At 46.5% G+C, this 14,709-nt stretch overlaps 1 protein-coding gene across 6 annotated transcripts in view; it reads right to left on the bottom strand.

Annotated features, from left to right (window-relative positions):
• The window catches only part of UTRN (utrophin), a 1,167,552-nt gene that overhangs the window by 232,559 nt on the left and 920,284 nt on the right, over window positions 1–14,709 (bottom strand). For all 6 annotated transcript variants that reach the window (XM_063917938.1, XM_063917937.1, XM_063917939.1 and 3 more), the window contains one exon: window positions 7,613–7,687. In XM_063917938.1, coding sequence (XP_063774008.1) covers window positions 7,613–7,687 — 75 coding nt within the window. The remainder of the gene's footprint in view (window positions 1–7,612; window positions 7,688–14,709) is intronic.

Here is a 14,709-nt window from a genome sequence, read left to right as displayed (position 1 = left end):
GCTCGCTCCCGATACAGCGTCCGCTACGCTAAGAGCGTACCCTTACGGTACCTCGTACGCCAATTGCGTACTGTGTTCTTTAACCTTTTAGAGTGTTTTAAATAAGATAAATATTAGGCTTTATCAATTGGCGGCTCGTCCGTCCTTCACATATCTGCACTAGGTAATTTCAGCAGACATTATCGGTCAGCAAAGGGCGGGAGGTAATATTCCTCGTAGTGCTGACCAGATAAGCGTCTGCTTCGCTTAGTAAAGGGTGCTGAAGGAATCCGGAACCGGAGGTAAGAACAATACGCTAGTGTCTTTTAAAACTGTTTTTTTTTCTGTTCTGTCTTGCGTACGCATACGCACGCACGCATACATCTGCATTTCTTTTCATTCGTGTATTTTCACATATCACTTTCCTGGTTGCCATTTCACAATTGATAACGTGCTAAGAAAGATTTGTTGCTATTAGTAGTTAAAGAGTAAAAGTAATACATTAAGGGGTAATTTGTAAGGCACGCACACAGCTTTGCCTAAGATACAAGGAGAGACTTGTGTGGTGCTCGGTAGATGAATACAATTAAAGATCATCTACATTGATAAACGTGTTAATTGTATTTCTGTGGACATATCTGGCTGGCATACACGTGTCTCTAACAAAAGGGTGAGACTAGTGTACGCAACACAAAGGCCGACGCACGTAGCGTATATTACGCAACGGAGCGTCCGGGTACGCCCACATAATTCAAAACACACGATAGTATTATTTTTAACAGGCGAAAAGGAGGCAACGCGATAAATAGCGCAAGTCAATTTTAGTGTCCAAAATTTTAAGCTAATAGATCCTTCTCCAATTTGCGACTCATCTGGTCTAGACTGTTTACTGAATGAAAGGAATTTCTGCGCAGAAATAAAAATTAAAGTGTACATGTGGTGAGTGTTTGTATATATAAGTTTTTACAATTTTTGGGTTGAACCACAAGAAGTCGAGTTCTCGTGAGGTACATACATGTAAGTGACGTGCATGGTGGCTTGGGAGGCATCCCTTGTTAAACATAAATTTGAGCATTAGAGTATAGCAGACCAGGAGGTCTACTGTAGCACAGACCAGGAGGTCCGGAACAGACCAGGAGGTCTAGGTACAGCAGACTAAGAAGTCCGCTATAGAGAAAAGTAGCACAACACCAGGAAGGGTTGGTGCGGAACCCATATAGGCCATTAAAGCTCTGGCTGAAGGAATTCGCAGCCGTAATTTTCGATTCCACTGGTCGCTCCGCACATAAGATTAGTTGCTTATGTGCAGAACGATTGTACCGTACGTAATTGTGTGCATTAGTTAGTAACCTGACCAGTACCATTTGCGTACGAAAGGGGTCATAAACGCTATTTGTACACTCTAACGTGATTTGTGTAATTTTTTTATTTTAAGGGAGGTTCGCTAGTCACTTGGGAACTATCCAACAACCAATAGTTACTGGAAAGGGTTAAGTGCTCTTCGAATCACACTCGCAGGTTCCAGTAAATAGCGGTTCAGGTCGCAGGGGCCCTAGGTCGAGTACGCCAGCGCTAAAGTAGTGTGTGGGCGTATTGGTCGGCGTGGGCGAGTGAGTGGAGTACTCGGTAAACTGCCACCGTCGGCCTACCCCGGACATCTTGGTTTTTGTAAGGTTTAGCTGAAGACCCTGATTTGAAGGTCAGAGGTAGTGAAAGCAACACCTGCAAGTATGGGGGCCAGTTGTTCAGGTAGGGGGCGATCAACCTCGGTTCGGGTTGATTCAATAAACCGGCCAATCGGGTCGGCAAGGTATGTAATGTGTGAAAAATACGGTTCACACACAGAGGTTTTATGTGATGAATGGGAAAGGATGACTGTGCATGACGGGGAAAAGTTTCCCCGGGTAGGTAGTTTTAGCCCAGATGTGTTACAAAATCTTAGGAGAAGGATATGTCTCATTAAATCAACAAAGAGACGGATCAAACATTATGACTACTTACAGTTATGGCAACAGGAGGGTGAATTACAGAGAGGATTGGCTCAGGCGGCTGGATCTAACCCTATCAGGAAACTGATAGCTACGGCACCACCGCCACCTTACATAACGGGAGAGAAGTTGGTTGCAGAGAATGACGCACTAATGTGTGATAAACAGGCACTTAGTAACTGTATAAATGTTAAGGATAATATGAATAAGATGAGTAATGCAAATATTAACCCGTGCAAGTTGTACCCTGTTTTAAACTTTCCCCAGGAGTGTGATCAAGAGGACGAGTCAACAACACTATCGGCACTCTCTCTAGCAGCCACCATATCAGAAACAGCAGTGGGCACGACCCAACCCGTAAGATTAGTATCCAAGGCCCCTAGCGGAGGGACAGGTGAGGTCGTATCAACGGGTAAGTACGGCACCATACACTATGCTGAAACCATTTCACCACAGGCTGTAGAATCTACTCAGAATGATGTTATTAGACTTAATCCCGTTAGGGTAATAGCAGTGCCAAATGGGAAAACGGACACTTCAGGAGTCACTCCTGTCAGAAACATTGCCATGCACTGCCCGTTTTCCCGAATGGAATTAAGAACAATAGTGTCTGAATTCCCTGATCCTAGGAAAGATCTAGTTGCTAGTCAGAAATACATTAGAGAGCTAGGGAATACTGTGGAGCCCAATAACAAAGACTGGCAGATATTGCTGAGGGCATGTTTACCCTCCAATGTCGACTCAGCAAGATTTTTAGTTGACTGTAAATTAGATGAGGATGTACCCCTTACGGATGTGTACAACCAAGACAATGTAAAGAGAATACATTTACAGTTAAAAGAGTATTTCCCAGCTGTTGTCAAATGGAACAAGATTTTCTCCATTAAACAAAAAGAGGCAGAAACAGCTGCTGACTATTTTCACAGGGCAATACAGGAAATGGCCAGGTATACAGGCATAGAAGACATTAAGACAAATGTAAATCATAGAGAAGTAGCAGTCTCGGTGTTAATGGATGGTTTAAAGGAGGTATTGAAGACAAGGGTACAGACCACGCAACCATGTTGGCGAGGTCTGTCGGTGGCTACTTTGAGAGAGGCCGCTATTGATCACGATCGGAATATCACCAGACACAGGGAGTTACAAAGTGATAAATTAATGGCCGTAAGTATACAGGCCCTGACCACAAGGCAACCTTTGTATAAATCTCCAAACCCTGTGGGTAAGTCAAATGTGGTAACTTGTTATTTCTGTCATAGAGAGGGACATTTTGCACGAGACTGTAGAGCGAAAAACACACAAAAATCCTATCAACCCCCTAGACAATGACATGACACACGACATTGGGATCAGGGACCGCAGAGGCAGAGCTATGAGCCACATACAGGGGAAACAAAAAGGTATCCCCCAAAAAGAGACTGGCAAGTCTCTGGTAGTTCCCATTTACCCCCTTCTCAAGTAGTTGCTGCCAGCGCGATTCAGGGAGGTCACCATACCCAATAGGGGTGTGGCCATACCTGTAATCTGCAGCCAGTGAAATTGATTGCAAGCCTTGGAAGTGAACCCGAGGTCACAATTGATGTAGCTGGTAAATCATTAAACTTCCTTGTAGATACGGGGGCGGCCAAATCAGTGATAAATTCGACAGTGGGCATGAGAACCACTGGTAAGACAATTCCAGCCATGGGAGTAACGGGAGTAGTCCAGCACTACCCTGTTAGCAAACCAGCAGAGATTACAATAGGGCCTTTGCATACCAAGCATTCCTTTTTGCTGGCGGCATCGGCACCGACTAATCTCCTGGGAAGAGATTTATTGTGTAAAATGGGGTGCGTCATTTATTGTACTCCTGAAGGTGTATTCTTAGACATACCTGAGAATCACGCTCAGGAAGTGCGAGACATGCTAGACTCCCCATCAAAATTAATGTCACATACTGTTATGATAAATAGAAATCCATCCCAGGTAGAAGAAATTACATCCCAAATACCAGAGTCACTTTGGACTAAAGATGGACAAGACACTGGATTAATGGCAAACGTAGCTCCAGTAGTTGTGCAAGTAAAAGATGGTAGGATAGCTCCAAAAATCCCACAATACCCTCTGAAGCCAGAGGTGGAGTTAGGAGTATACCCCGTAATAGAGCGCTTGCTACAACAGGGCATTCTGGTAAGAACATCCAGCACTGCCAATAGTCCCATCTTCCCTGTGAAAAAGAGTGGGGGAAGGGGTTACAGGCTAGTACAGGATCTAAGGGGGATTAACAAAATAGTTGAGAGTCAGTTCCCCTTAGTGCCAAATCCAGCTGTCATCCTTATGCAGATCCCTCCCACTGCGAAATTTTTCACTGTTATTGACCTCTGCTCCGCCTTCTTTTCGGTACCCCTGCACCCTGACAGCCAATATTTGTTTGCATTCACATACAGAGGAGTCCAATACACATGGACTCGATTACCACAAGGTTTCATAGACAGTCCAAGTATATTTTCACAGGCTTTGCATGATTGTTTACAGTCTTTTCAACCAGAGAGTGGATCTATATTGATACAGTATGTGGACGATTTACTCTTGTGTTCAGATTCACTGGAAGCGTCCCTGAAAGATACGAAACAGCTCCTGTTTCATCTTTCAGACACAGGACACAAGGTTTCCAAAGACAAATTACAATTATGCCAGCCTAAAGTAAAATATCTGGGACACTGTCTAACACAAGGACTGAGACACCTGACCGCTGATAGAATTCAAGCAATTAGAGACATGACTCTGCCACAAACCCAGCAACAGATCAGAACGTTTTTAGGAATGTGTGGGTATTGCCGTAACTGGATCCCAGGGTTTTCCATTCTAGCATTACCTTTGCAGGAGATGGTTTCATCAAACAAACCTGATCGGATTTCACATACAGACGAATCCGAGATGGCATTTGAGAGACTTAAACAGTGCCTAACGCAGGCACCAGCATTAGGTATGCCAGACTATGGGAAACCCTTTGAGCTGTATGGAACAGAAAGTACTGGTTGCGCGGCAGGCGTCCTAACCCAAAAGCACGGTGATGCCAGCAGGCCGGTAGCATACTACAGCGCTCAGCTAGACACGGTAGCGCGATCCCTCCCCACATGCTTGCGAAGTGTCGCTGCGATAGCATTGCTAGTTACAAAAAGCGAAGATGTAGTGCTAGGACACAACCTCACAATTCATACACCACATGCAGTGTCAGCCTTGCTGAATTCTGCCCAAACCAGGCACGTCTCATCAGCGCGGTTTACAAGATGGGAATTGGCATTAATGGCCCCCGTAAACATCACCATAAGGAGATGCAGTGCATTAAATCCTGCAACATATCTCCCAGGTGTGCCTGGACAGGCACAAAGGGTGGAGGATGAGAGTGATGGGGAAGGAGGATTTAATACAAGGGTTGACACACATAATTGTATGGAATATTTGACCCAAAATTTCACGGCAAGGCCTGACATCAGTGACAACCCACTGGAAGATGTAGATTTTACTTTCTACACTGACGGTAGTTGTCACAGGCAGACGGACTCGGGAGACTTGTGTACTGGATACGCAGTCGTAGATGACCAAGGCACCATAGAAGCAGAACCGCTAGGCCCACCTCACTCAGCCCAGGTTGCTGAACTGGTTGCCCTAACCAGAGCATGTGAATTGGCTAAGGGAAAGTCAGCCAATATCTACACCGATTCTAGGCTGCGGTGAAGGGACGGTTAGGGTTAGGCTGCGTGGAGGGGGGTTAGGTTTAGGCACCAGCAGGAAAGGTTAGTGTTGGGCTGCGTGAAGGGGGGAAGGTTAGGGTTAGACTATGGAAAGGTAGGGTTAGGGGGGCAAGGATAAGCATCGCGATGCCAGTGTCGGTCTTATGACCGCCGGCATCCCATCCTCCGGTATAACGTATCACATCCTTCTGTTGTTAGTTTTGTTGGTTTTTGGTAGCTGCATAATATCTTAAATTGTGGCTAACAAGTACTGCATCTAGAGTGTATCTAACAGGTACCTACTATGAAAGTCTCTGCTCTTCAGAGACAGGACACAGTTCATCATTTATATATGCCTGGCCCTTTATTATTATTATTCTTTTAATTATTATTGCATTCTCTTTTAATTATATGGAGCCTTTGTAGTGACATACAGGGAATCCTACAATGCTTTAAACCAGGCATGTCCAAACTGCGGCCCTCCAGCTGTTGAGAAACTACACATCCCAGCATGCCCTGACACAGCTTTAGTATTCTCTGACAGCAAAACTGTGTCAGGGCATGCTGGGATGTGTAGTTTCTCAACAGCTGGAGGGCCGCAGTTTGGACATGCCTGCTTTAAACAAACAAAACAAAAAAAGATTCACACAGACCGTAAAGGACGAACATCAAATAGTGAGGAATTATACAACTACGTGAGTTATAGTAATAAACAGTAGCACTTAACGACCCAGTGCACTCAGAGGGTAGACTACACGGAGGACAAGCATAATGCAGGGAGAGAACCAAGAGAGTGAAGGACCCTGCTCGTGAGAGTTTACATTCTCGGAGATATAGGGGGTAATTCCGAGTTGATCGTAGCTGTGCTAAATTTAGCACAGCTATGATTGTTAACTCAGATATGCGGGGGGACGCCCAGCACAGGGCTAGCCCGCCCTGCATGTCAGTGCCGGGCCCCCTGGACAAATACAAAAGTATCGCACAGAGGCGATGCCTTTGTATTTGAGGAGTAACTCCCGGCCAGCCCAGCTCCAGCGGCTGGCCGGGAGTTGCTCGTCGCTCCCGCTGGCCGCAGCGGCTGTGTGACACGTCACACCAGCCCCCCAACGGTCCAGCCACGCCTGCGTTGGCCAGACCGCTCCCCCTAAACGGCGGCTTAACGCCGCCGTTCAGCCCCCTCCCGTCTAGCGAACGCCTCTGTCTCAGAGGCGATCGCTATGTAACGAAAGCTGCCATGCGCCGGCGCACTGCGGCGCCGGCGCAGTTCCGACCCGATCGCTACGACAAACTGCAGCGAGCGATCGGGTCGGAATGACCCCCCTTATCACCTTCTTTCGCATTTACCTGAAGTCAGCAGTTTTGAAATCAATAGCTTGTATAACTGTCTTAGTTTACAACTGTACTTGGCTATTCAGTAAATTTACTTACCCTGTGGTAAGCTACCTGATATTTTGGTCTTGGATAATTGGCTTTATCGATGTAGAAGCCCTGACATACCTGCAGTGGCAGCTTTCTCTACATTGTTTATCTTAAGGACCACTGAACTATGACATGTAATCTAACTATAGGGTGAAGAAGTGAAATGCAATATATATCATTCTGCAAGAAACTGAAGTTCATTCTACATGCTGTCTCCTCTGTAATTTCCGCAGCTAGATATTATTTGCCGTGCCCACATAAATGAACAGTTCCCTGTAGTTGCAGAAATGATGTTATAAAATAAAAGCAGTAAAGGGACATTAGTTTTTTCAGAACATTTAACAAGATAACATTTTTAGGTTAAACATTTCAGATTGCTGGACCATCATTTGCTATACAGTTTATGCTACATAATATAATGCATACAGAGTACATGACAATATCAGCATAAATCAACAGACAGATACAGTACAGATAACAGAATCTACAATTCATCTGATATACATTACTTACAGCACAGGGTTTTCTGAAGTCTCCTGATTTTCATAGCAGTGCGATAAGCTGAAAACCTCACATTGTTTAAGTCACCTAGCAAAAACATGGAAAAGATGATGTTATGGATGCCTACGTATGTTCTAATTGATATTATTTGATAGTATCTGTTTTAGCTTGCCATAAGTATTCCTCCAGTCTTTCTTCTGAAGTTCTGCACTATAAATTAATTGATGCAACAAAACCAGCCAATCAGCTCATATCTGTTAATTTACATATTGGGTCTGATTGGCTGGTGCGTTACCACCTTGCACTTATCACTTCTTTATGCCTTCTCCAGGCTTAATACATCTGCCCCTGTAGGGCTTTATGCAATAGTCTGTGAGATGCAGGCAAATGCGTGGATATAGACAGTTAGGGGTAAATTTACTAAAGCTTCTAAAACAGAGAATTGGTGATGTTGCTCATAGCAACCAATCAGATGCTTTCTATCATTTTCTAAAAGGCAACAGATAAATGATAGACAGCATCTGATTGGTTGCTATAGGCAACATCACCAATTCTCTTTTTTTGAAACTTTAGTAAATTTACCTCTTAGTCTGTATTTTTAAATTGCCATTCATTTAAAAGGCAAAACCAGGTTGGTTTTGGATTTGAAATTATTTCCACTTTAGAGATACGGGCTATATTTGTTTATTAGTGATAACAGGATAAATACATACTTACCTACTCTCCCGGAAGGTGCGGGAGACTCCTGATTTTTCGGGTGGTATCCTGGATGAGTGGGTGTATCTTCAGCAATCCGTCCACTTCCTAGTGAAGTGGGTGGGAAGGGGAGATTATACTGGGAAGTGTGGGACAGCATGTAGGGGTCGGGGATACAATGATGCAAATTGCATCATTTTAACCCATCCCTTCCCTACTGACCCGCGATTTGTGGCAAGTGGCAGCTACTGGGACAGGGACTAATGATGTGATGATACTGGCTCACCATCTAATTAGTCAGCTGCATCTCCTTCATTTTAAGGATATTAAAAATCACAGAGGAGTTCTGTGACCACATAAAGACATTCTTAAACAGGAATTTATACATGTGTTAGTATCACCTCTATATTAAGTATATAAACTGTGTTATACAGTATTTCAAGCTGCTTAAGCCTCAGGGGTCTATTTACTAAACCTTGGAGAGAGATAAAGTGGATGGAGATAAAGCACCAGCCAATCAGCTCCAATCTGTCATGGCACAGCCTGTGTTTGAAAAATGACAGTTAGGAGCTGATTGGCTGGTACTTTATCTCCATCCACTTTATCTCTCTCCTTAGTCATGGCTACATAACTGTGACCACACTGAACCCTACTCTAACTGTACTTTTAGCCCAAAACAAGTCCCATCTTTCTCTTTTTGCTTGCAATTACCATCATTCAGGTGCAGGGACAGAGCTTGCGAACAAGCCCGAATCCATGCAAAGAGTCAGCAGCACTTTGCTTCCCATGTGAGCACTGTGCATGTGTGGTTTAGTGGGCTGTGCATGCGTCAATGGGGGCCAGAGGGGAAGTTTCCGGAAAATCCCTAACTGGTAAAATATACGTAATAGCAGCCCATAGGCTACAATGGGCTAAAGACATCTGAAGATGGTGTAGCTACCGGGGCCAAGCTCTGGAATGATTGGCATTTGTAGCGGTAAATCTTTAGCAGCTCTCATAGAAACTATGGCAGCTGCTTTTCTGATGGCAAAAGGGGAACCGCTGCAGATTGCTCTCAGTCTGTACTATATATTACGAGCCACTGCAGATTGCTCTCAGTCTGTACTATATATTACGAGCCGCTGCAGTCAGCCTTAGATACACTCTGGGGATGCTTGGAATTATCCCACGAAAACGGCTGTTTTGTAAAAATGGAAAAATAAGAATTTACTTACCGATAATTCTATTTCTCGTAGTCCGTAGTGGATGCTGGGGACTCCGTAAGGACCATGGGGAATAGCGGCTCCGCAGGAGACTGGGCACAAAAGTAAAGCTTTAGAACTACCTGGTGTGCACTGGCTCCTCCCCCTATGACCCTCCTCCAAGCCTCAGTTAGGATACTGTGCCCGGACAAGCGTACACAATAAGGAAGGATTTTGAATCCCGGGTAAGACTCATACCAGCCACACCAATCACACCGTACAACCTGTGATCTGAACCCAGTTTACAGCATGATAACAGAGGAGCCTCTAGAAAAGATGGCTCACTACAGCAATAACCCGATTTTTTTTGGTAACAATAACTATGTACCAGTATTGCAGACAATCCGCACTTGGGATGGGCGCCCAGCATCCACTACGGACTACGAGAAATAGAATTATCGGTAAGTAAATTCTTATTTTCTCTAACGTCCTAAGTGGATGCTGGGGACTCCGTAAGGACCATGGGGATTATACCAAAGCTCCCAAACGGGCGGGAGAGTGCGGATGACTCTGCAGCACCAATTGAGAGAACTCCAGGTCCTCCTCAGCCAGGGTATCAATTTTGTAGAATTTTACAAACGTATTTGCTCCTGACCAAGTAGCTGCTCGGCAAAGTTGTAAAGCCGAGACCCCTCGGGCAGCCGCCCAAGATGAGCCCATCTTCCTTGTGGAGTGGGCATTTACAGATTTTTGGCTGTGGCAGGCCTGCCACAGAATGTGCAAGCTGAATTGTACTACAAATCCAACGAGCAATAGTCTGCTTAGAAGCAGGAGCACCCAGCTTGTTGGGTGCATACAGGATAAACAGCGAGTCAGATTTTCTGACTCCAGCCGTCCTGGAAATATATATTTTCAGGGCCCTGACAACGTCTAGCAACTTGGAGTCCTCCAAGTCCCTAGTAGCCGCAGGCACCACAATAGGTTGGTTCAGGTGAAACGCTGAAACCACCTTAGGGAGAAACTGAGGACGAGTCCTCAATTCCGCCCTGTCCGAATGGAAAATCAGATAAGGGCTTTTACAGGATAAAGCCGCCAATTCTGACACGCGCCTGGCCCAGGCCAGGGCCAACAGCATGACCACTTTCCATGTGAGATATTTTAACTCCACAGATTTAAGTGGTTCAAACCAATGTGACTTTTTTGGAACCCAAAAACTACATTGAGATCCCAAGGTGCCACTGGAGGCACAAAAGGAGGCTGTATATGCAGTACCCCTTTTACAACGTCTGAACTTCAGGGACTGAAGCTAGTTCTTTTTGGAAGAAAATTGACAGGGCCGAAATTTGAACCTTAATGGACCCCAATTTCAGGCCCATAGACACTCCTGTTTGCAGGAAATGTAGGAATCGACCCAGTTGAATTTCCTCCGTCGGGCCTTACTGGCCTCGCACCACGCAACATATTTTCGCCAAATGCGGTGATAATGTTTTGCGGTTACATCCTTCCTGGCTTTGATCAGGATAGGGATGACTTCATCCGGAATGCCTTTTTTCCTTCAGGATCCGGCGTTCAACCGCCATGCCGTCAAACGCAGCCGCGGTAAGTCTTGGAACAGACAGGGTCCTTGCTGGAGCAGGTCCCTTCTTAGAGGTAGAGGCCACGGATCCTCCGTGAGCATCTCTTGAAGTTCCGGTTACCAAGTCCTTCTTGGCCAATCCGGAGCCACGAATATAGTGCTTACTCCTCTCCACCTTATCAATCTCAGTACCTTGGGTATGAGAGGCAGATGAGGGAACACATACACTGACTGGTACACCCACGGTGTTACCAGAGCGTCTACAGCTATTGCCTGAGGGTCCCTTGACCTGGCGCAATACCTGTCGAGTTTTTCCCAACGGTTTATAATCATGTGGAAGACTCCCGGGTGGAGGTCGTGTCTGCTGAGGAAGTCTGCTTCCCAGTTGTCCACTCCCGGAATTGCTGACAGTGCTATCACATGATTTTCCGCCCAGCGAAGAATCCTTGCAGCTTCTGCCATTGCCCTCCTGCTTCTTGTGCCACCCTGTCTGTTTACGTGGGTGACTGCCGTGATTTTGTCCGACTGGATCAACACCGGCTGACCTTGAAGCAGAGGTTTTGCTAAGCTTAGAGCATTGTAAATGGCCCTTAGCTTCAGGATATTTATGTGAAGTGATGTCTCCAGGCTTGACCATAAGCCCTGGAAATTCCTTCCCTGTGTGACTGCTCCCCAGCCTCGCAGGCTGGCATCCGTGGTCACCAGGACCCAGTCCTGAATGCCGAATCTGCGGCCCTCTAGAAGATGAGCACTCTGCAACCACCATAGGAGGGACACCCTTGTTCTTGGTGACAGGGTTATCCGCTGATGCATCTGAAGATGCGACCCGGACCATTTGTCCAGCAGGTCCCACTGGAAAGTCCTTGCGTGGAATCTGCCGAATGGGATTGCTTCGTAGGAAGCCACCATTTTACCCAGAACCCTTGTGCATTGATGCACTGAGACTTGGCTCGGTTTTAGGAGGTTCCTGACTAGCTCGGATAACTCCCTGGCTTTCTCCTCCGGGAGAAACACCTTTTTTTTTTGGACTGTGTCCAAGATCATCCCTAGGAACAGAAGACGAGTCGTCGGAACCAGCTGCGATTTTGGAATATTGAGAATCCAATCGTGCTGCCACAACACTACCTGAGATAGTGCTACACCGACCTCCAACTGTTCCCTGGATCTTACCCTTATCAGGGAATCGTCCAAGTAAGGGATAACTAAAATTCCCTTCCTTCGAAGGAATATCATAATTTCGGCCATTACCTTGGTAAAGACCCGGGGTGCCGTGGACCATCCATACGGCAGCGTCTGAACTGATAGTGACAGTTCTGTACCATAAACCTGAGGTACCCTTGGTGAGAAGGGTAAATTTGGACATGAAGGTAAGCATCCTTGATGTCCCGAGACATCATGTAGTCCCCTTCATTCCAGGTTCGCAATCACTGCTCTGAGTGACTCAATCTTGAATTTGAACCTCTGTATGTAAGTGTTCAAAGATTTTAGATTTAGAATCGGTCTCACCGAGCCGTCCGGCTTCGGTACCACAACAGTGTGGAATAATACCCCGTTCCCTGTTGCAGGAGGGGTACCTTGATTATCACCTGCTGGGAATACAGCTTGTGAATGGCTTCCAAAACTGTCTCCCTGTCAGAAGGAGACATCGGTAAAGCCGACTTTAGGAAACGGCGAGGGGGAGACGTCTCGAATTCTAATTTGTACCCCTGAGTATCACCTGAAGGATCCAGGGGTCTACTTGCGAGTGAGCCCACTGCGCGCTGAAATTCATTGAGACGGGCCCCCCACCGTGCCTGATTCTGCTTGTAAAGCCCCAGCGTCATACTGAGGGCTTGGCAGAGGCGGGAGAGGGTTTCTGTTCCTGGGAACTGGCTGATTTCTGCAGCCTTTTTTCCTCTCCCTCTGTCACGGGGCAGAAATGAGGAACCTTTTGCCCGCTTGTCCACGAAAAGACTGCGCCTGATAATACGGCGTCTTCTCATGTTGAGAGGCGACCTGGGGTACAAACGTGGATTTCCCAGCTGTTGCCGTGGCCACCAGGTCTGAAAGACCGACCCCAAATAACTCCTCCCCTTAATAAGGCAATACTTCCAAATGCCGTTTGAAGTCCGCATCACCTGACCACTGTCGTGTCCATAACCCTCTACTGGTAGAAATGGACAACGCACTTAGACTTGATGCCAGTCGGCAAATATTCCGCTGTGCATCACGCATATATAGAAATGCATCTTTTAAATGCTCTATAGGCAAAAATATACTGTCCCTATCTAGGGTATCAATATTTTTAGTCAGGGAATCCGACCACGCCAACCCAGCACTGCACCTCCAGGCTGAGGTGATTGCTGGTCGCAGTATAACACCAGTATGTGTGTAAATACATTTTAGGATACCCTCCTGCTTTCTATCAGCAGGATCCTTAAGGGCGGCCATCTCAGGAGAGGGTAGAGCCCTTACAAGCGTGTGAGCGCTTTATCCACCCTAGGGGGTGTTTCCCAACGCACCCTAACCTCTGGCGGGAAAGGATATAATGCCAATAACATTTTAGAAATTATCAGTTGTTATCGGGGGAAACCCACGCATCATCACACACCTCATTTAATTTCTCAGATTCAGGAAAACTACAGGTAGTTTTTCCTCACCGAACATAATACCCCTTTTTGGTGGTACTCGTATTATCAGAAATGTGTAAAACATTTTTCATTGCCTCAATCATGTAACGTGTGGCCCTACTGGAAGTCACATTTGTCTCTTCACCGTCGACACTGGAGTCAGTATCCGTGTCGGCGTCTATATCTGCCATCTGAGGTAACGGGCGCTTTAGAGCCCCTGACGGCCTATGAGACGTCTGGACAGGCACAAGATGATTAGCCGGCTGTCTCAGTCAACCACTGTCTTTTATACAGAGCTGACACTGTCACGTAATTCCTGCCAACAGTTCATCCACTCAGGTGTCGACCCCCTAGGGGGTGACATCACTATTACAGGCAATCTGCTCCGTCTCCACGTCATTTTTCTCCTCATACATGTCGACACAAACGTACCGACATACAGCACACACACAGGGAATGCTCTGATAGAGGACAGGACCCCACTAGCCCTTTGGGGAGACAGAGGGAGAGTTTGCCAGCACACACCAGAGCGCTATATATATACAGGGATAACCTTACATAAGTGTTTTTCCCCTTATAGCTGCTGTTTTATTTAATACTGCGCGTAATTAGTGCCCCCCCCTCTCTTTTTTAACCCTTTCTGTAGTGCAGGGGAGAGCCAGGGAGCTTCCCTCCAACGGAGCTGTGAGGGAAAATGGCGCCAGTGTGCTGAGGAGATAGGCTCCGCCCCCTTATCGGCGGCCTTATCTCCCGTTTTTCTATGTATTCTGGCAGGGGTTAAATGCATCCATATAGCCCAGGAGCTATATGTGATGCATTTTTTGCCATCCAAGGTGTTTTTATTGCGTCTCAGGGCGCCCCCCCCCAGCGCCCTGCACCCTCAGTGACCGGAGTGTGAAGTGTGCTGAGAGCAATGGCGCACAGCTGCAGTGCTGTGCGCTACCTTGTTGAAGACAGGACGTCTTCTGCCGCCGATTTTCCGGACCTCTTCTGTCTTCTGGCTCTGTAAGGGGGCCGGCGGCGCGGCTCTGGGACCCATCCATGGCT

Source organism: Pseudophryne corroboree, chromosome 4 (assembly GCF_028390025.1).
Source record: "Pseudophryne corroboree isolate aPseCor3 chromosome 4, aPseCor3.hap2, whole genome shotgun sequence".
In the NCBI taxonomy this organism is placed as follows: Eukaryota; Metazoa; Chordata; class Amphibia; order Anura; family Myobatrachidae; genus Pseudophryne; species Pseudophryne corroboree.
This window is presented reverse-complemented; position numbering and strand designations above follow the sequence as displayed.